The sequence below is a fragment of the Mustela nivalis genome, assembly GCF_964662115.1.
Source record: "Mustela nivalis genome assembly, chromosome: 1".
NCBI classification, from domain to species: Eukaryota; Metazoa; Chordata; class Mammalia; order Carnivora; family Mustelidae; genus Mustela; species Mustela nivalis.
Window position 1 is genome coordinate 201,132,754 of NC_139020.1, and position 19,312 is coordinate 201,152,065.

The 19,312-nt window shown below is 57.5% G+C and overlaps 3 protein-coding genes across 12 annotated transcripts in view; all 3 read left to right on the forward strand.

Moving 5' to 3' along the window:
- The first annotated feature begins 357 nt into the window (after positions 1–357).
- GMIP (GEM interacting protein) lies at positions 358–10,142 on the forward strand. 3 transcript variants are annotated; one of them, XM_082705804.1, is made up of 21 exons: positions 358–561; positions 1,499–1,583; positions 2,055–2,130; positions 2,243–2,300; positions 2,589–2,714; positions 2,797–2,861; positions 2,976–3,083; positions 3,507–3,587; positions 3,697–3,867; positions 3,956–4,093; positions 4,442–4,638; positions 4,958–5,064; positions 5,138–5,227; positions 5,581–5,658; positions 5,734–5,888; positions 6,110–6,298; positions 6,395–6,532; positions 6,634–6,830; positions 7,170–7,560; positions 9,150–9,213; positions 9,344–10,142. In XM_082705804.1, the coding sequence occupies exons 1-21, from the start codon at positions 543–545 to the stop codon at positions 9,718–9,720; spliced, it is 2,910 nt and encodes a 969-aa protein (XP_082561930.1). In that variant the 5' UTR covers positions 358–542; the 3' UTR covers positions 9,721–10,142. The 3 variants fall into 3 exon arrangements, with proteins under 3 accessions (XP_082561930.1, XP_082561931.1, XP_082561929.1); XM_082705805.1 differs by lacking the exon at positions 2,055–2,130 and having other exon boundaries at positions 408–561; XM_082705803.1 differs by lacking the exon at positions 358–561 and having other exon boundaries at positions 1,225–1,581.
- A 367-nt stretch (positions 10,143–10,509) lies between these two features.
- LPAR2 (lysophosphatidic acid receptor 2) lies at positions 10,510–14,522 on the forward strand. 6 transcript variants are annotated; one of them, XM_082705904.1, is made up of 3 exons: positions 10,510–10,758; positions 12,186–12,927; positions 13,627–14,522. In XM_082705904.1, the coding sequence occupies exons 2-3, from the start codon at positions 12,186–12,188 to the stop codon at positions 13,938–13,940; spliced, it is 1,056 nt and encodes a 351-aa protein (XP_082562030.1). In that variant the 5' UTR covers positions 10,510–10,758; the 3' UTR covers positions 13,941–14,522. The 6 variants fall into 6 exon arrangements, with proteins under 6 accessions (XP_082562030.1, XP_082562033.1, XP_082562034.1 ...); XM_082705907.1 differs by having other exon boundaries at positions 10,713–10,804; XM_082705908.1 differs by lacking the exon at positions 10,510–10,758 and adding an exon at positions 11,023–11,159.
- Positions 10,743–19,312, forward strand: part of PBX4 (PBX homeobox 4) — a 42,041-nt gene continuing 33,471 nt past the window's right edge. The window contains exon 1 of one of the 3 annotated variants that reach the window (XM_082705963.1): positions 10,743–10,804. Coding sequence is in view for 2 of the 3 variants with exons in the window: in XM_082705960.1 (XP_082562086.1) it covers positions 10,873–11,159 (287 nt within the window). In the remaining variant the exon portion in view is untranslated. The other 2 variants (XM_082705960.1, XM_082705961.1) reach the window with 2 other exon arrangements.

Below are 19,312 nucleotides of genomic sequence, written 5' to 3' on the forward strand. Positions count from 1 at the left end.
TGGGGCTGCCCTAGAGCACCGGGGGAACTTACTGGAATAAGGCCTGCCATCAGGCCTCTCCACCAGGGGGCACCATGGACCCAGTGGAGCCAGTATGGGTTCAGGATACAAGAAGCCCCTGGTCAGGGAAGTCGCTACGTCGTGGAGGATAGAAGATGCAGGGATAGGCGCCCCGGACACGAGTGTGCTGGGGCTCCGGAGCCGCGCAAAGATTTGGCGGGAATGGAGCCATGGGGTGTCCAGGTCTGGTATGGTCACACTGGAATCCCTGGCACCACAGCATCTCCCGTGTTTGGGCCGGGCGCGCGGTACGCGCTTCCGGGCCTCTGGGGCGTGGCCAATCGGCGGAGGTGTAGCTGGGGGCGGTGCCTCTGCTGAGCAGGGGCGTGTTCGGTCCCGGGGCGTAGCTCCGCTGGGCGGGGCTACGCGGAACCCGGGTGGCGGTGGCGGCGGCGGCCGCAGCAGGAAATCGGGGCAGAGCCCCGCCGGAGCGAGATCTCGCCCCAGTCCCGGACCCCGCCGAGAGATCCTCGGGCCGGGCCATGGACGCAGCAGAGCCGGGTAGGCGGTCCGGGATAAGGGATGCGAGAGGGACCTCCCCCAACCGTACCCCACTTCCTAAATTGAGTGGTCTCGCCTGCCCTTTCCGTCCAGAGAACGGGGAAAGGAGTCCCAAATGGGAGGGACGCGAGCATCCTCCACTGTGGGGACCCCCAAGCCGAGAGAGAGCCAGAACATCACTCCCTGACCCCCTCCCCCTTTGGAGTCTTCACCCCGGATGCCTGGGGGAGGGGGCCCAGGAAGGGGAAGTGGCCGCTTCTGCTTCTGATATTTGTGATGGGGGCAGGGTGTCACGACCTCTGATGGAGAGGCCGATGTGGCAGAATCCCCACCCGGCTCCTCCATAATCAGGGGAGGGGGCATTGCTGATCTGGAGCCCACAGAAGGGGGGCTGTGGCAGAAGTGTGGCAAGGTCTGACTTGTATTTCCGGCTGTCTTTGTGTCTCTGCTGTGCATGTCTAGTGTCACTCGGTCTTTATGTTCCTCTGGTTTCAGTCTGCCCATATGCATTTGTGCCACGGGCTCTGTGCCGGTCTCTCCCACGTGTATTTCCATCTGTCTGGCCTGAGGTCCATGTGGTTCCATTGTCAAGCTGGCTCTTTCCCCAGGGACAGTGTGGCTGCATCTGAGACATCTGTTTTGTCTCTTTGCTTCTGGGCCCATGTGTGTGTGGGTGTCTCTGTTCCTCGGAGCAGTTGTCCCAGTGTTGGGTTGTGCCTGAGTCCATCTGCCTGCCCTGAGTTGGCTTCACCTCAGGCAACATTGCCTCAGTCCTGACTCTGACACCAGCCCCCATCTCAGACTCTCTACAGGTCCAGAACACTCTCTGTCTCTCTCTTCCCAACCTCCAAACAGCTGGCTAAGGGCCATGGTGTCGGGGCCTCCGTGGGTGGAGGGAGGCTTTGATTGGCCCATGTATGACACTCCCCTCCCCCAGGGCTACCCCCGGCTCCAGAGAGCAGGAAGAGGTACAGTGACATCTTCCGGAGCCTGGATAACCTCGAGATCTCCCTGGGGAACGTGTGAGTCTGAGCCTGGGCCAGCCCCAAATCCCTAACCATTTAGGTGCATTAGGAACCTATAACATCTGGATCCACTTACCTAACAACCAGAGAAGTCTAAGATGGGTCCTTCCAAAACACCTGGAAAATCCCAAAATTCAGCCCCAAATCCACTGGAAATCCCCAAAATGGTTCTAGGACCCCCATATATCTTTGTGACCACTTAAAACATTTGAGATCCTTGTGATCCCACTCTGTGGACCCCAGATTCACCTGGGACCTTTTAAACTCAAGTCCCATTTAGAAAAAAAAGGAAAGAAAACAAACTCATCTAATCCCCCCCAGAACCACTCAGACCTCCCAGATACAAGAGATGACCCAGAGGTGAAATCCAGGACCATCACACACTGCTCTTGCTCTGGGGGACCCCCAACACCCCCTAAGCAATTCCGACCGGGTGGAGGGTGGCATCCTGACGCCCTTACCTCCCAGGACCCTTGAGATGCTGCCTGGAGACCCCGTGCTCTCAGGAGACCCAGAGTCTGACAAGACCCCCACAGCCAATGAGGTGAAGGGTGGGACCAAGGAGGCAGGGAGGAGGGGGTCTCCAGGGGGAGGGGCTCTAGGGGGTTGAAGCCCCTCCCCCGCTTGCTCCTGAATGCTGTCTCCCTCCCCCTCAGACCAGTGAAACCAGCATTTGGAGTCGCCCCTCCACGGAGGGTCCGGCGCCCCTTACAGGTAGGGGACTTTGAGGCTGGGGAAGTGGGGGCAGAAAGGAGTCCTTCCTTCCTGTTCCACACACCAGGGACACGGCAGTATACACCACAGAGCTGAGCCCCTGCCCTCAGAGAACCCCAGGCTCAGTGGAGAATCGGTATAAAATTGCAACTGGACAAGATCATAAAGGGCTGTTTTGGGGAGCCATAGGGTATAGAATAGGGGTCACTGGTCTGGTCAGTCTTGGGGGTCAGGGAAAGCTGCCACAGGTCAGGGTTCAGAGGTCAGAAGTCCAACCTCCTGCTCCAGGGGAGGAGCTGGACTTGCGGCTCATTCGGACCACGGGCGGTGTGGATGCAGCTCTGGAGTATGCCAAGACCTGGAGCCGCTATGCCAAGGAGCTGCTGGCCTGGACAGAGAAGAGAGCCAGCCTTGGTGAGGGCCCCTTCTGCCCGACCCCAGGCCCCAGGCAGTGCCCACATCCTGCCCAACTCAGACCCCTGCTGTCTCCCCCCAGAGCTGGAGTTTGCCAAAAGCATCATGAAGATCGCCGAGGCTGGCAAGGTGTCAATCCACCAGCAGGTAGCCATGACCAGACCCCTGCCACGGGGTCTGAGCCTCCAGAACCCCAGCCCTGAGCCCCTAGATCCTCAGCATCCTCCAATGCCAACCCTCCCCCCACCCCCACCCCCTCAGAACCACATGCCACTGCAGTACATCTACACCCTGTTTCTGGAACACGACCTCAGCCTGGGAGCCCTAGCCATGGAAACAGTGGCCCAGCAGAAAAGAGATTACTACCAGGTGAGGGGGCCCTGCTGCCCTAACTATCCCATTCACACCTCCCCAGGGGGGAGGCACTTAGCATCAGTGCCATTTTACTGATGAGGAAGCTGAGGCCCAGGGATGCTGAGGAACTTGCCCAAGGTTACCCAGCAGAGATTCAAACCAGGCTTCCTGTGCAATTGCAAAACTGCTTCTGTTCCTTTGCAGGGTTTGGTGGGGGGTGAGGGGGGATGGGGCAAGGCGTTGAGTGTTCCCAGGAAGAGAGCTTTGGCATCTCTGGATCCAGGCTTTAGAAAGGATGAGGTGGAGAGCTGGATGGTGGGGGAGAGTGCAGACCCCCGAGAGGGTCCAGAGGATAAAAGGCACATGGTAGAGGGGAGCAGAGAGACCGGGCGTGGCCCTGAGGCAGCCCCCCCAACCCCCATCTGTCCTCCTTGCCAGCCCCTAGCAGCCAAACGAACTGAGATTGAGAAGTGGCGGAAAGAGTTTAAGGAGCAGTGGACGAAAGAGCAGAAGCGGATGGTGAGGCCTTGGCAGGGTGGGTGGGTGCACCCTTGCTGGGCTGGCAGAAGAGAGGAAGAGGTGCTGATCTGTCCCCTTCTGTTCCTGCCCCCACCCCCCACGGCCCCAGAATGACGCAGTGCAGGCGCTGCGGAGGGCCCAGCTCCAGTATGTACAGCGCAGCGAGGACCTGTGGGTTCGCTCCCAGGCGTCTCCGGAGGACCCAGCACCCCAGGCCTCCCCAGGGCCCAGCAAACAGCAGGAGCGGCGGCGGCGATCTCGAGAGGAGGCCCAGGCCAAGGTGGGGACCTAGCCCCATGCCCCGCCAGTGCTGCAGCTCACCCGGCCCCACACTCTGTCCCACATATTCCCTAGCCTGGTCTCCCCAGGTGCAGGAGGCCATGGCGCTGTACCAGATGTGCGTCCGCGAGGCCAACGCGCGGCAGCAAGACCTAGAGGCCGCCAAACAGCGGATCGTGTCGCACGTGCGCAAGCTGGTGCTGCAGGGGGACGAAGTGCTGAGGCGGGTGAGACCCTTTCCCACTGCCACCCCACATTCTCCTTTGGCCCCAGTTGAAGGCCCTCTGCCCCTAACCTATCCCCAGGGCCTAGGACTCCTCCCTAGGCGACCAGTTTCCACCCTCAGTCCCTGATCACACGTCAGCCTCGGCGCTACCCGCATGGGGTCCTGTCTCCCTCTTCCCCCTCCTCCAGGTCAGGCTCTGACCAGATCCCCCAGCCGCTTCTCATTGCTCGCCCCGCCCCCAAACCCTGGCCGCAATGGCGACTCTAAAGGTCAGGCTCCACCCCCTCTGACTGCCGTTGGTCCTCCCCTCCCCTGCCCCGCTTCCCACCCCTCCACCCCCACCACGCAGGTGACCCTGGGACTGTTCAAGCTCCGAGGGGCGCAGGCAGAGCGGGGTCCCCGCGCCTTCTCCGCCCTGGCCGAGTGCTGCGAGCCCTTCGAGCCCGGCCAGCGCTACCAGGAGTTCGTGAGGGTGCTGCAGCCCGAGGCCCCGCCACCCCCTCCGCCTGCCTTCTCCTTCCAGGAGTTCGTGCCGGCTGCGCACAGGTGGGCCTCCCTCGGGGACCAGGGTCAGGAATGAGCCCCAGAGACAGTTGCAGGCTGTTGGCACCACAGGTTGAGCTCTTGGGGGGGGTCAGAAAACTCAAAGCCTCGGTTCTTGGATTTGGTTGCCAAAGCACTTTTGGGGGTGGGTATTCCAGTTCTGGGAGAGGCTGAACTTTAGGGTCATTGAACTGGGTGCTCACTGGTGTCAAGGCTTCCAGACACAAGTGCTTCGAGTTGGGTCCTCCTAGACGCAATGCACAGGTGATGTCATCCCAGGGCAGTTTCCTGGTCACCAGAGCCCTCAAACCTCTCCTTTCAGCTCTCCCCTGGACACAAGAAAGAAGATCTCCTGCCCCCCACCACCACGGCTGGATGAAAGTACCTCGGAGGCAGGCCCCTGGGAGGACGCAGGCACAGGCTGGCAGGGTGAGCACAGTGATAGGGAGGCATGAGTGGTGCCGGGGCAGGGGTCCATCCTAATTGACCTATTTCCTCCCAGGAACTCCAGGCCGGACTCCCGGTGGCGATGCAGACAGTGTGGGTGGTGGCAGTGAGTCCCGGTCCCTGGACTCTCCCACTTCCAGCCCAGGTGTGGCTAGGAGCTGGCCCTAACCCTCTTCCAGTCCTCAGTCCCCAGTCCCTGACCAGACTCTGACTCTCCATCTCTAACCTTTCACTTGACCTTTGACTTACCTGCATCCCTGACCTATTTTCTTCACCCTCTGATCCATTCTCTTGAGCCAGCTTCTGAACCACCCCCCAGATTGCTGACCCATTCTCCAACCCCAGTCACTGACCTGACTTTCCTCCTGACCTCTGACCCTTTCCCCAAGAGCATCTGTGGGTGGTTCTGGAAAGCCTAAAAACCAGGAATATCTCCTTAGCCCTGGAGCTTCCCCACAACCTCTGTGACCCTTGACCTCTGTGACGCTCTGACTCTAGGCTCTGGCACAAGGCGGTTGGTGAAGGTCTCATCCATAGGCACCGAGTCCTCAGATGACTTTGAAGAGCGAGACCCTGGTAAGGCTGAAAGCAAATGGGGTGTGGTGAGGGGTGTGGGGTGGACCAGACACCCTTGACCCTGTGTCCCTGCAGACCTGGTAGATGGGCTGGAAAACGGCCTAGGAAGCCCCTTCAGGAAGTGGACGCTGTCCAATGCGGCCCAGACTCACCGGCTGCGGCGGCTCCGGGGCCCAGCCAAGTGCCGCGAGTGTGATGCCTTCATGGTCAGCGGGACCGAGTGCGAGGAGGTGTGGCCTGGGCCCATGAACCAATGACCTCTTCTGACCCCAGTGACCTCCCTGACCCCAGACACTTCTCTGACCTGAAATCCCTATGCCCTTTCTGTCATTAGGACATGCCCTGATATAATGATGCCCTATGAGTCTCCCCCACTCCCCAGAGGATCCCTATGACCTCCCTTCCCCTGCTGATCCCTGATGACCTCCCAACACTGTGACATTCCCTTCAGTGCTTTCTGACCTGCCACAAGCGCTGCCTGGAGACTCTGCTGATCCTCTGTGGACATAGGCGGCTCCCAGCCCGGACCCCCCTCTTTGGGGTTGACTTCCTGCAGCTGCCCAGGGACTTCCCGGAGGAGGTGCCCTTTGTGATCACCAAGTGCACAGCCGAGATAGAACAGCGTGCCCTGGGTGTGCAGGTGCTGCCCTGATTCTTGACCACCCCCAGTAGTGACCCGGCACTCCTGGCGGCCAGTTGGTAAGCCGGATGTTTCTCTCCTACCCCTGCCCTACAGGGCATTTACCGGGTCAGTGGGTCCCGGGTCCGCGTGGAGCGGCTGTGCCAGGCTTTTGAGAATGGTCGAGCATTGGTGGACATGTCAGGAAACTCGCCTCATGATGTCTCAAGTGTTCTCAAGAGATTCCTCCAGGAGGTGGGTACTCAGTGGCTCAGGGGTAGGGGCTGGGTGGGTTCAGGCTGAGGACCCTCTGCAGCCCACCCAAACCCTTGTCCCTCCTGCCATTCCACCCCCAGCTCACTGACCCCGTGGTCCCCTTCCACCTCTACGACGCCTTCATCTCTCTGGCTAAGACCCTGCATGCAGACCCAGGGCACGACCCTGGGACCCCCAGCCCCAGCCCTGAGGTTATCCGCTCGCTGAAGACCCTCTTGGTGCAGCTGCCTGACTCTAACTACAGTACCCTGCGGCACCTGGTGGCCCATCTGTTCAGGTGTGCACTGTCCCCAACCTTGAAATGTGACTTCTGACCCAAGGCACGGATCTGTGACCCCGTCCGTGGACATAACTACTGACCTCTGGGACTGATCCCTGATGCTGACTTCTGATCTTTGCATGTGTTTTCTGAGCTCTGAATTTTAATACGTGACTCTAGACTTTGGGTGCCGACCCCAAACTCCACTGCCAGGCAGGTAGCTGCTGGTCTCAAACAATGACTGGGACACTTACCCATGACTGGGGCGGGTTGCCATGAGCCTGGCCTATGGCTCTTCTCTGACAGCCAATGACCACATATTCTGTGCTCTGATCTTTTTCCTCATACCATCCCCAGGGTGGCTGCACAGTTTGAGGAAAACAAGATGTCTGCCAACAACCTGGGCATTGTGTTTGGCCCAACACTGCTGCGGCCACCGGATGGTCCAGGGACAGCTGGTGCCGGCCCTGTCACCTGCCTACTAGACTCTGGGCACCAGGCCCAGCTCGTCGAGTTCCTCATTGTATACTACGAGCAAATCTTTGGGATGGACGACCTCCCTGTGGCCACTGAGCCCCTGCCCCAAGACCCCAGTCCAGCCCCTGGACCTCTCCTAAACAACAACCTCCAGCCACCATCCTCTGACCTTGCTCTAGATCCCCTGCCCCCAGTCCTAGCATCAGATCCTGACCCAGACCCTGAGCCCCACAGTACCTTGGAGAAGCATCCTGAGGCCACACCTCCTGAGGTAGGAACCCGCTGGGCCCACAGACATGGGGAGGCCCTTCTTCCCATTTAATCTCTCCCATCTTCCTTCCATCACTTTGCCTTTAAACTTTTCTCTTTCATTCCCTCTCTCCCTAAAAGTGAGGAATGGAGTGGTGGGCGATAACAATGGAAGTAATAATGGAGGAATGAAAGCTCTGCAGAGTTACTAACATAGGTGATCATTTATTCCTGCAACAGAATATTTCTTGAACATATACTATGTACCAAGCACTGTTGTAGTAGGCATTACAAATACATAAGTGAGTAAATTATTCAGAGACCCCATCCTTTTGATGACTGCATTCTACTGGGAAAGAAACCAACAACAAATAAGAAATATGGTATAATGTCAGTTTGTAGGACATTACAAGGTGACAAGTACTATGAAGAAGAAAAGAAAGGGTAGTGCAGGGGTGCCTGGGTGGCTCAGTGGTTAGGCCGCTGCCTTTGGCTTGGGTCATGATCCCAGGGTCCTGGGATCGAGCCCCGCATCGGGCTCTCTGCTCAGTGGGGAGCCTGCTTCCTCCTCTCTCTCTCTGCCTGCCTCTCTGCCTACTTGTGATCTCTGTCAAATAAATAAATGAAATCTTTAAAAAAAAAGAAAGAAAGGGTAGTGCAAGGTAAGAGACATAGGGGGCACCAAGGAGAGGTGGAGAGCAGTGTGTAGCAGTAAATAGGATGCTGTGGCCAGTCTCCTTGGAAAAGGTAGATTTGAGCAAAGACTGGAAAGATGTGGGGGAGGATTGAGCCAGATGGAGATCTGGGGAAGGGGGTTCTGAAGGGAACAGTCAGTGCAAAGGCCCTGAGGTGAGAGCATGCCTGGTGTATTTAAGGTGCAGCCCCAAGCTGTAATGAATTAGGAAGAGAAGGTGGTAGAAAGTGAGGCCAAAGAGGGATCTGTGGAATGCCAGGCACCACACACCTACTATGTATGAGCATTTTATAGGCTTCCTATTATCATCACCACAGCCCTGAGAGGTAGATACTGTTAGTGAAAACCATTTACAGATGAGACTCCTACTGGTGGCTTCCCTGTCCCCCAGATCCTGCTACACACATCATTTCCGAGAACCTGCACCTCCCCCGCACAGTGGCCCAGAGCTGGCAAAGGGGCTGTCAGTGAGCACTGGGTCTCAGAGCCATGGAATGGCTCAAAAAGTGCTCAGGACATGTAGAAAGAACTAAATGCTGCTGTTAGCATTTAGCTAAAGATCAACTGAAGTATATACAGATACATTGAAAAGCAGGTGTGCAGAGTTGCTGAGCAGAGCAGGGTGGAGCGGAGGCAGGTAGGTGACCTGCTACTCATGCGGACATGGCTAAGTCACTCCCTGGGCTGGCTGGCTGCTGAGCGAGGGTGCTCCTTCCCACATGGAGCCCATAGCTGAGATTAGTAATACTGCTCTTCATAAGGGGATAAGCAGGATTACTATAAAGGGCATCGTCACCCCAGATACTAAAACTGCCAAAAACCTTTTACATATCCAGGAACAAACCCTCAGCTCTCCAAGAATCTCAAAGAACTGGGATTTTATTGTTGGGGTTTTGGTCTTGGGTATGTTCCTACAGATTCCAACTCCACAAAGTGACCAGAGAGACATGGTTGAGGACACCAGAGAGGAGGGAGGGGAAGGTAAGTATGTTGGGGGGCAGCCCAGTAGTTGTAGGGGTGTTCTTGCCTGGGGTGGCTTGGCTGAGAGATGACTCCCAGGAGATATCCAGAGGACTTAGGGGTCCTCAGCAATGACCATGCCATCCTGCAGTGTCCAGCCAAGGTCCAGAGGACTCATTGCTGGGGACGCAATCCCGTGGTCACTTCAGCCGTCAACCAGTGAAATATCCCCGGGGCGGTGTGCGGCCTGTCACCCACCAGCTGTCCAGCTTGGCCCAGGTAGCTTCCAAATTGAGCGAAGAGACCCCTGTTGCATCAGTGACCCGAGGGAGTTTGCGGAGGCGGGGACCTGGCCCTGTCTCCTCCTCGTCGCCTGAGGGGAGCCCTCTGCGCCGCACTGCACTGCCCAAGCATTTTGAGATCACCCAGGAGACAGCCCGGCTCCTGTCTAAGCTACACAATGAAGCTGTGCCCAAGGCCACCTGTTGTCCAGACCCCCAACCTGAGGAAGTCGAGGACCATCTCTGACCATCCCAGCATTCTGACTGAGGACTGAGAGGGTGTTCAGTGTTGGGGGAGGGTGGAATCTGGAGAGTTCCTGTAAGGAAAGACTACATGGCCTGGGAGACCAAAACCCTTGTTGGGACAATATACCAGGATTCCCCCGACTAGACACAGGTCACTGCCCATTAGGGCCACTCAGGTTCAGAGGTGAGTCGGGGTCAGTACTCAGGGTCAATACAAGTCCTGGGATCCTTGGTGTCCACCATAGTGTCTGACTCCTGAACAGGGCTGCCTTTTGCTACTTTGGTTGTGGCCAGTCCCCCACTTCTCCCTACTTCCTTAGCTGACCTCGGGTGACCAGCTCTTGGAAGGTGTGGGCAGCCCAGATTCGACATCCTGGTGGTACCCGGGGTCTGATGACCTGGGAATAAACTGGGTCCCTTATACCCTTGAGTGTCTTTCTTTGCCAGGCGAGGCTGATGGGAGAGATAGGTGAGGGCCGCATCCTTTGACCCCATTTAACCCACCAGAGGAACCAAGGCCCCCTTTTCATTCCCAAACATCCTTGAGCACCTACAGGTAGTACTGGCTGGGCCAGGACACCAGGTTGAGTCACACGCGCCCGGCCCTCCCGGAGCTCCACGTCCCCGATCCGGGCCTGCATAATCAAACAAATATAACAAAGTGCAGATAACCGGGACAATGGAGCTGTGTGCTCTGGGCCGTGGGAGCCCGGGACCGGCACAAGCCGGGGCCGGGCAGGGGGCTGCGGGGCCGGGGCGGGATTTCGAGAAACTTAAGTGCGGCTCGAGGGTCAGCTGGGGCAGGAGAGGTCCGAGGGGCACCGCAGGCCGCAACGCGGGGCATCTCAGCGCTGGAGAAGCGGGGGCGGGGCGGGGGTCCCGGCGGTGGGAGCCCAGTCGGATCAGGGCGTGGCTTGGAACTCGGCGACGGATTGGATGCCAGGAAGCGGGCGGGGTGGGGCCGGGCGGGGGCGCGGACCCTGAGACCACCCGGAGCTTCGCCCAGGCTGTCCGAGGTCACCGCGGGAATTCTGGTGCAGTGAGTGACTCAGCCCCCGGAAGGCTCGAAACTGCGTGCGTGTGAGGTGGGCGAGGACGGGGGCGGGGGTCCCGCGCCGGAAGTGGAGAGGGGCGACCGAGAGGCCGGGAGGAAATGAGGGGGGTGCTGCGGTTCCGGGAGACCTTGTCCTTACCGCGGCTGCGGGAGCTAGGCTCCCCCAGGTGGCGGAGACGGGGCGGGGCTCCCCTAGGTGGCGGGGGCGGGGCGCCGCGCCCAGGCAGGGGCAGGGGCGGGACCCCGCCTCCCGTGCTCTCTCTGCTGCCCGCGCCCAGCGCACCCGGACGCTCCTGCGTTCCTGCGGTGGACTCCAGGCTATGGGTCTGGGGCCTAGCCCGGCCCTCTGGGAGGCCATCCCGTCTGTGGCGTGACAGGCGGCCCAGGTGAGGGGGGTACTGACGGTGGTGGGTGGGCGCGGGTCCCGGGGAGGGTGCGGCACGTGCCTATGGGGCCTGGGCACCGCCCCCTCCTCCCCTCTGCCCCAGCTCCTCCTCCAGCCAGCCTAGGGGCGCCTGGAGGCCCGGCGGGCCACCGCCTCCCTGACCGCCCCCTTTGTCTGGGAGGCCGCCAGGGTCTTCTGTCCCACTTGTAATGCCCAAATGCCCCGCCCGCTTCGGGAGCTCTCGCGCCCAAAACCCGCTGCCCAACTTCTGGGGCTGCATCGCTGTCCGCTCTGGTGGATCTGCTCCCTGATGTAGGAAAGAAGGATGGCCAAGAAGGAATTCTTGAGACATCTTTGGTAGAAAAGGTGGTTTTATTAAAGCTTGGGACAGGACCCATGGGCAGAAAGAGCTGCACTGGAGTCTTGAGATTGCAAGTGGCCCATTATATACTCTCAAGTTGGGAGGCGGTTAGGGATAGCCTAAGTCTCTAAGGAATTCTGGAAGCAAGGTTCCCAGGACCTTGAGAGAGCTAGCTCTTGTTGAGAAAAGGTCATTTATTACCATCAGGTAAAACCTGAGTCATGGGGCCCTTCCGATGTCTACTGGTGGGCCATATGCTTGGAAGATGATTGCCACCATGTATCTTGGGGAGTTGAGAGATAAAGGAAATTTCCAAAGGAATTTTTATATGTTAAAGTAGACTTACAGGATGTTGGGGGGGTGGGGGTGATTGGGCCAGGATTGCCTTTTGCCCTTAGCAAAGTATTAACATCAAGGCCATTGAGTCCCTAGAAGAATGTCACTCTGCTTGTTTCAAAAACTTGTCAGTGGGCTATTGATAAGGAAATTTAATAATTTTTCTTCTGCCTTTGTTTCCCACATCATTCACCAGCACCACTTTACCCTGAGGCATCTGAGTTTGAGACCCTTGCCCTTCCTGTCCTGACCCTCCCCTCTGGCTGCTGCTCCTTCCTGTGCCCTTCCAACAAATGCCACCTGCACTGACCTCTCCCTCTGTGCCCCCAGATGGCCACCATGGGCCGGTGCTACTACAATGAGACCATCGGCTTTTTCTACAACAACAGTGGCAAGGAGCTCAGCTCCCACTGGCGGCCCAAAGATGTGGTTGTGGTGGCCCTGGGGCTGACCGTCAGCGTTCTGGTGCTCCTGACTAACTTGCTGGTGATCGCAGCTATCGCCTCCAACCGCCGCTTCCACCAGCCCATTTACTACCTGCTCGGCAACCTGGCCGCAGCCGACCTCTTTGCAGGCGTGGCCTACCTCTTCCTCATGTTTCACACGGGCCCTCGTACTGCCAGACTCTCGCTGGAGGGCTGGTTCGTGCGGCAGGGCCTGCTGGACACAAGCCTGACCGCCTCGGTGGCCACACTGTTAGCCATCGCCGTGGAGCGGCACCGCAGCGTGATGGCCGTGCAGCTGCATAGCCGCCTGCCCCGCGGCCGCGTTGTCCTGCTCATCGTGGGGGTGTGGGTGGCCGCGCTGGGCCTGGGGCTGCTGCCCGCCCACTCGTGGCACTGCCTCTGCGCCCTGGACCGCTGCTCACGCATGGCCCCTCTGCTCAGCCGCTCCTACCTGGCTGTCTGGGCACTGTCCAGCCTGCTTGTCTTCCTGCTCATGGTGGCTGTCTATACCCGCATTTTCTTCTACGTGAGGCGGAGGGTGCAGCGCATGGCGGAGCACGTCAGCTGCCACCCCCGCTACCGAGAGACCACACTCAGCCTAGTCAAGACCGTTGTCATTATCCTGGGTGAGTGAGGGCCCTTCCGCTGGCCCAGGGTTGCCAGAACCGTGCTGCCCGCCCCCTCCCCACCCCAACTCCCACGAGACACGGGAGGGGATCATTTGGGTGGGGAATGTTCTCCAAGGAGGTGACATCTGAGCAGAGACCTGAATGCTGGGGAAGGGAAGAGTTCCAGGCAGAGGGAACAGAAGGTCAGAGCCCTACAGGACCGGGCCAGTGCCTCCAAAGAGGAGAGGAGGCCCGTGTGGCTGGAGAGAAGCAGGAGAGAAGGTCAGCACCGCCTCGAAGGGCACAGGCAAGAATCAGATTTCGTTTTGAGTTCTGTGGGAAGCCCTCCGGAGTTCTTAGCCGGGAGTGATGAGGTCAGTCCGGCTGGAGAGGGGTCTGAATGGGGGAGGCAGCAAGGTACATCCCATGTGGATATACTGCCTACCCCACCAAGAACAAGGAGTGATTCTTCCCTATGAGCTCCCCTTCCCCCACCAAGTAACTGGCCTGTCCCAAAGTGACCTCCTTTCCCCCATAGAACAAATCTCCACGTAGAAGGGTCCAGCGCCCTGTCTAGTGTACCTGTTAGGAAAGGTATCCCTTTCTGGCAGACACATCAGACAAGGGTGTCAGGCCTGACACTCCGGCCCTGAGCTCAGAGCTGGGGGTGCTGGGCCCCCAGAACCAGCCCCACTCACCTTGGGCCCCATCCTGCAGGAGCATTCGTGGTCTGCTGGACACCAGGCCAGGTGGTGCTGCTCCTGGACGGTCTGGGCTGCAAGTCCTGCAACGTTCTGGCCGTGGAGAAGTATTTCCTACTCTTGGCGGAGGCCAACTCACTGGTCAACGCTGTGGTGTACTCGTGCCGAGACGCTGAGATGCGTCGCACCTTCCGCCGCCTCCTCTGCTGTCTGTGCCTTCGCCGGTCGCCCCACGAGTCTGCCCGCTATGCTCCCTCCACCCGAACAGGGGCCAGCACGCGCATCATGCTTCCAGAGAACGGCCACCCACTGATGGACTCCACCCTGTAGCCAGCCTGGGACTTCAGTGTGCTGATGCAAATGCCCTATTAGAGCCCCCGTCTGCTTGTAAATGCACCGGGCTCAACCTGAGCTGTCCTGAGCTGCAGGACAGACCCTCAGTCTGCATGGCACAGCTCCCCTGCCAGCCTTCCCTGGGCTCATGGCTCTGCCTGCTGTAGGGCCTCGGGGTCATCTTGGAATGCCCAGGAGAGAGTCAGAGGGGGTTCAGGAATCTGCTCTTCAATCATCTCAGGCCGTGGGGTTTTTTAACTGACATTTTCTGGTTTTACTGCCCATCCCTGGTAAACCCTGTGGACCACTTCCTTGTCCATGGCGGTGTGGGTGTTAGACCGGGGAGAGGAGGGCTGTCTCAGGCCACTCTGCCCAGTGCGACAGGGTAATAAGGCTGGCCCAGGGATGCACCATCTGCCAGAAGCGGATTCTTTAGGGGCATGGACTGAGGGGTGCTGAACATGAGCTAGGAAAAGGTTTGTGGCCTCTTGGAGCTTCTGGGGTCTTGCCTGTCCCGATTAGAATTGAGGGGGGATCTGTGGGGAGAGCTTGATACAAGGAGTAAACCTTTCTTTCCACTGAGGTCTCCAGAGCATTTTCTGTCATCAAGTCAGATAGTCCATCTGTCCCTGTGTCCCAGAATTGTCCAGCTCAGCTCAGGCTAGGCTAGGTTCTTCTCAGTCCTGTTCTCTTTCCTCTTTGATCACTGCACGGTTGTTTCTCTCTCTCTCTTTCCCTTTAAATCCTATACACAACACGGGACTCAACTCACAACCTTGAGGTCAAAAGTGGCTTGATCTGACTGAGCCTCTCCATCTCTCCTTTTGGAGGTCTTGCATCCATTCTGTGTGTTCCCCTGCCTCTAACTCACCACCCCTATCTGTCTCTGCCCTCTGGAGCCCACAGTGGTCTCTGACCTGTGTGAGCCCTCTTTCTCCTGCCTGCCCTTTCGCCTGGGTCCAGGTTATTAATTGTCAGCCGTCAATTGTCCACCCCTACACCTAGATCCATCCATACCTACAGGCCAAGGGAAGTGGAGCCTGTGGAGCAGGAAGTAGGATTTGAGGGCTGCCATTCCTCAAGCTCCTCGGATGTGCCTGGCACACTGATAAGCACTGTAGGTACATTATTTAATCGTTACTTGCATCTTCTGTAGAGGCACACTTATTTTCACATAAGGACTATGGCTCAGAGAGGTTGCCACCTGGCCTGTGGTTACACAGCTTCCAAAGGTCACAGAGATGAATCAAGGGACTTAGAGACGCCCCTGGGGAAAGAGTTTTCGATCCCCACAATGTCCAGATTTGGTTACACCCTAGTCTGATTTTCCCCACCTCACCTCAAGCCCCCCGCCCCAAGGCTTCAGACATGCCATGAGGAGCCCCCTTTCAGATGCTCAGAGATCCACCCTGCAGGTACAGTGTAGACCAGAATCTGGATTCTCTGCTTCCACTTCACCAGGGAGTAGACAGAGTTATAGCTCTACTTAAGGTTCACATGCTACATAATGGCTAGAATGTGGACCTAGGCCTCCCATTATAGGCCAGATTCTTCAACCACTAAAGCACATGTCATGGAAGAATCAAAAACATCTAAGTCCTTCTACATTATATGGGGCTAGGTTTCCCTTGGGGAAAACTCCCCCTGCCCTAAGATAGCTCTGTGTAGGCAAGAATAAACTGGGTTGCTGGGTACTTCAGGGTCCAAGATCGGAAGCAGGACTTCTAGGTTCTGAGGCCAGAATCTCCAGAAATGGTGACCCAAGTGAGCCCTGTCCACCATGGGTCTGGGCGCAGGACCATGAAAGATGCAGTCCTTGCTTTTGTGGAGCTCCAGGCCTATTGGACAGACAAATTTGAGTGCCAAAGCCATTTCCTATGGGGTGGGGCCCTTGAAGGCCTCCCAAAGGTGGCTCTGTTTCATTTGCCTTTATGTCAGCTTCCCCCAGGTTCTAACCCACACTCCTCTGGTCTCCTTTGCCATCTTGTCCCATTGTTTTTTCCCTCTCTTGTAAATCTCTCCTCCCTTTAAGATTTGGTCCCTAAAGATTTCCGCCTTGTGCCCCCACCACTGTTCTCTGAAGCACACCAAAATTACTCACAATTTTAAGATTTCCTGTGCAGGGCTGAACTTTTGCCCAGGGCAACAGCTCTCTCTGGGCCCCACAAGTTCTAGCACTTCCTCTTAGTGGGGCCCAGTGTTGGGTTTCCTTAATCAGGGAGCTTTCGATGTGGTTCCTAATACTGACCCACATCACTCATTTCCATTCCCTGCTGCCTTTTTTGGAGTCCTCCAATCCAATCACACCAGATGTTTTGAGTTTCCTTTCCATCAGCAATGGGAAGAAGATGGGTCCTGCCCTGAAGTGGTCCCAGAGAGGGTGAGGAGCCTTTATGAGGCTGCATCTGGAATCTGCCCTCAGAGCAAAGAGGCTCCAGCAAGTCCCAATGACTTTGAAGTGATTTATGTCCAGTCCGTTCCCTTTCTCTCACATGACGATCCTTGTCAGATGCCGTAAGTTCTAATGGCTAGGAACAAAGACCTGTGGAGATTCGCTCTTGGGGTATGCCTCAGAGGAGACCTTCAGGAAGCATCCTTAAGTAATGGGTATTCTAGGACCTGATTGCAGTAGATGGAATGAATAAACCCAAGGTCATTTTGAAAGGAGAATTGATTTGTGCAGCTGAGAAAATCACTCAGCCACCATCACCTCACACTTCTACACCCCTCGTGGAAAACTCCAAGGAGGAAGAACCAGTAGGCTGGGAGACCTAGTGACGCATCTGATGGGGCTTAAACTGAGGGGACCATTAGGGGACTGAGGAGGGGTTTGGGACTCAGGGCTTCTAGAATGAATGGTGGGTGTTGGTGAGGATCTGAGAATCAGGGATTTCTGAGAAGGAAAGGGTAGCTTAAGGGAAGAGTGGGGTACCTGAGAAGTGGGGATTTGGAAGAGATGTGTGGGTTCCTGAGGAGGTGGGGGGATCTGAGATATGGGGTCATTGAGGAAGAATGGGGACCTGTGAGGAGTGACGGCTCTAAGGAGGCATGGGGGCTCAGGAGAAGTGGGTGCTATGGTGAAAAGTCGAGGGCGCTGAGGAGATGGGAGGCTGTTCTCTGAGGAGGCTTGAGAGTCTCTCAGGAAATGCGGGACCTCTCTGAGGAGGTGCGGCGCCTCTGAGGAGACGTGAGGGGCCCTAAGAAGGATTAAGGTCTCTAAGCAGGAATCCTTGCTCGGAGCAGGTGAGGGAGGCGGAGGTATGCGAGTGGAAAAAGGTGGTTGAAGGTGCGAAGAGCTGTTGCCTCGGCAACTCGCAACCGAGTCCTGGGCCGTTGAAAGGGGCCGTTGGGGGCGTGTCCGTGGGCGGGGCGCAGCGGCCCAGGCGGCAGCAGTTGGCTGGCGGAGACGGTGGGGCGTGTCAGTGGGCGGAACTCGGCCTCTGGTTGGCGGCGGTTGGCTGGAGGCGGCGGCGAGGGGTGGGGCTCGGGGCGCGCGCGCGCAGCCCGCGGGTGGCGGGGGTTGGCTGCGGCGCCCTTGTGAGCGCTCCAGGCCGGGCGGATCTCCCTCTGCGCCTGCCGGGCCCCGCAGCCGATGGACTCCCCGCCGCGCCCACAGCGCCCCGCGCCGCCTCTGCCGGCCCCGCGCCGCCCACCGCCCGGGCCCCCTCCGGGCCCCGACACAGGCGAGGTCCTGCAGCAGATTATGGCCATCACCGACCAGAGCCTGGAGGAGGCGCAGGCCAGGTGCTGCGCGGGCTCGACGGGGGCGGGGGGGGGCACCCAAAGTCACGGCAGAGAAGGGGGCGGGCCCAGGAGCCAGGGCCAAGTCGTCTGGGAGGGAGCCCGAGGGTTGAGGGGGTGAGGGGTCAGGGGCGGGGAGCGGGAAGGGGAGATGTGGGGGCACTGGGAGGACTGAAGGCGGGGTTCTGAAGCCTAGGGGACTTAGGAGGTTAAAACCCAACGGACTGAGGGCCTTGTGGGGCTAAGCGGCGGGTGATGGGTTGTAAGGGCCCGTCCTGGGGCGAGAGGAATGGGCTTACCTACCTCCATCCACCACTTGTCAGCCAGTGGGGGCGGGGGGGGGCGGGTAACGGCTGAGAGATGGGAGTAAGTGAAGGGTGGGCAGGTAAATGGATCCATTAGTGGGACTTCTGAGGTGGGGAGTTCTGAGAGCAGATAATGGAGAGAGTTGTGGGCAGTGGGTCTCAGGAATGAGGAGATGGGGGTGACTTGGTGCGGGAACCATCAGGAAAAAAGGTTGGTGGGGGAGCTGGATGGAGGGATGGAGGGCCGCCTTTTTGTTAACTCAGCAAATATGTATTAGACACTTACTGTGCGGGGGACACCCAGCTGGGTGCCGACATAGTCCCTGCTCTCAAGCTCATAGAGGGAGAGGAAAAGTAGCAAAAACTAAGAATACATTGTGAGAAAAGCTCTAAGAAAAGGCATACATAGCATGCTGTGGGAAGTCAGATGTAGAGAACACTGCACTTTCAGAGTCCCAGAGGTGGGAAAGACCTGGAAGAAAGCAGAGCCAGAGACGCAAAGTCCTGAGTTCAGTGTGCAGACAGGTTGGAACCAGGACTGTGCAGAGCCCACAAGTCTCAGGAAGGAGTTTGGATTTTATTTCAGTTGCCGTGGGAACAATCACAGTAGTTTTAAGACGACCTGGCCTGGGGCACCTGAGTGGCTCAGTTGGTTAAGTATCTGTGGTAGCCTCAGATCATGATCCCAGGGTCCTGGAATCGAGCCCCGCATTAGGGTCCTTTCTCAGCAGGAATTCTTGCTGCTGCTTCTTTCTCTGCCTGCTGTTCCCCTGCTTGTGCTCTCTCTCTCTCTGTATCAAATAAATAAATTTTTAAAAAAATCTTAAAAAAAGAAAGACGACCTGTCCTACCTACCTACCTCCATCCACCACTTGTCAGCCAGCCAGGGATGGTAGAATCTGCTTTACAAGGCAATCCATTGTGTTTGGTGCCTGCTCAAATTATTAGAAAATAGGCAAGGACTGAAGTCCTTTTGGAGGATGGGGCCTTGTTGAATGGGGCCTGTTTGGGGTGAAGGATGATCCTTGGGGATGGGACCAGGGTCTGGTGGTGTGGACAGTACAACCACTAGAACCCTTTAGGGAGGCGGGGTTATGCCAAAGCCAAGTGAGCAGCAGACACAGGAAGGGAGAGACAAAAGGTAGATTTGGCATACATTTGTTCTTCAAACTTTCCTTTGCTTCTTGTGAATTGTCCACTCTGCAGTTTCATAGCCTCTATCTGAAAAGTTCAGAGTGTTATCCCCCGCTCCTTTACCATGTTCATTCTACCTGTTGGAGCACTGTGCTGGGTGCTAGAGAAACCAAGATGCCTAAGATGTTC

What these genes read in the sequence shown, in the direction of transcription:
- GMIP (XM_082705803.1), top strand. Translation starts at nt 1,430, where the DNA reads ATGGTGTCGGGGCCTCCGTGGGTGGAGGGAGGCTTTGATTGGCCCATG. An exon ending in GAGAGGAGGCCCAGGCCAAG is followed by an intron (nt 3,868 to 3,955) that starts GTGGGGACCTAG and finishes TGGTCTCCCCAG; the next exon opens with GTGCAGGAGGCCATGGCGCT. An exon ending in CTCTCCCACTTCCAGCCCAG is followed by an intron (nt 5,228 to 5,580) that starts GTGTGGCTAGGA and finishes CTCTGACTCTAG; the next exon opens with GCTCTGGCACAAGGCGGTTG.
- LPAR2 (XM_082705904.1), top strand. Translation starts at nt 12,186, where the DNA reads ATGGCCACCATGGGCCGGTGCTACTACAATGAGACCATCGGCTTTTTC. An exon ending in GACCGTTGTCATTATCCTGG is followed by an intron (nt 12,928 to 13,626) that starts GTGAGTGAGGGC and finishes CCCATCCTGCAG; the next exon opens with GAGCATTCGTGGTCTGCTGG.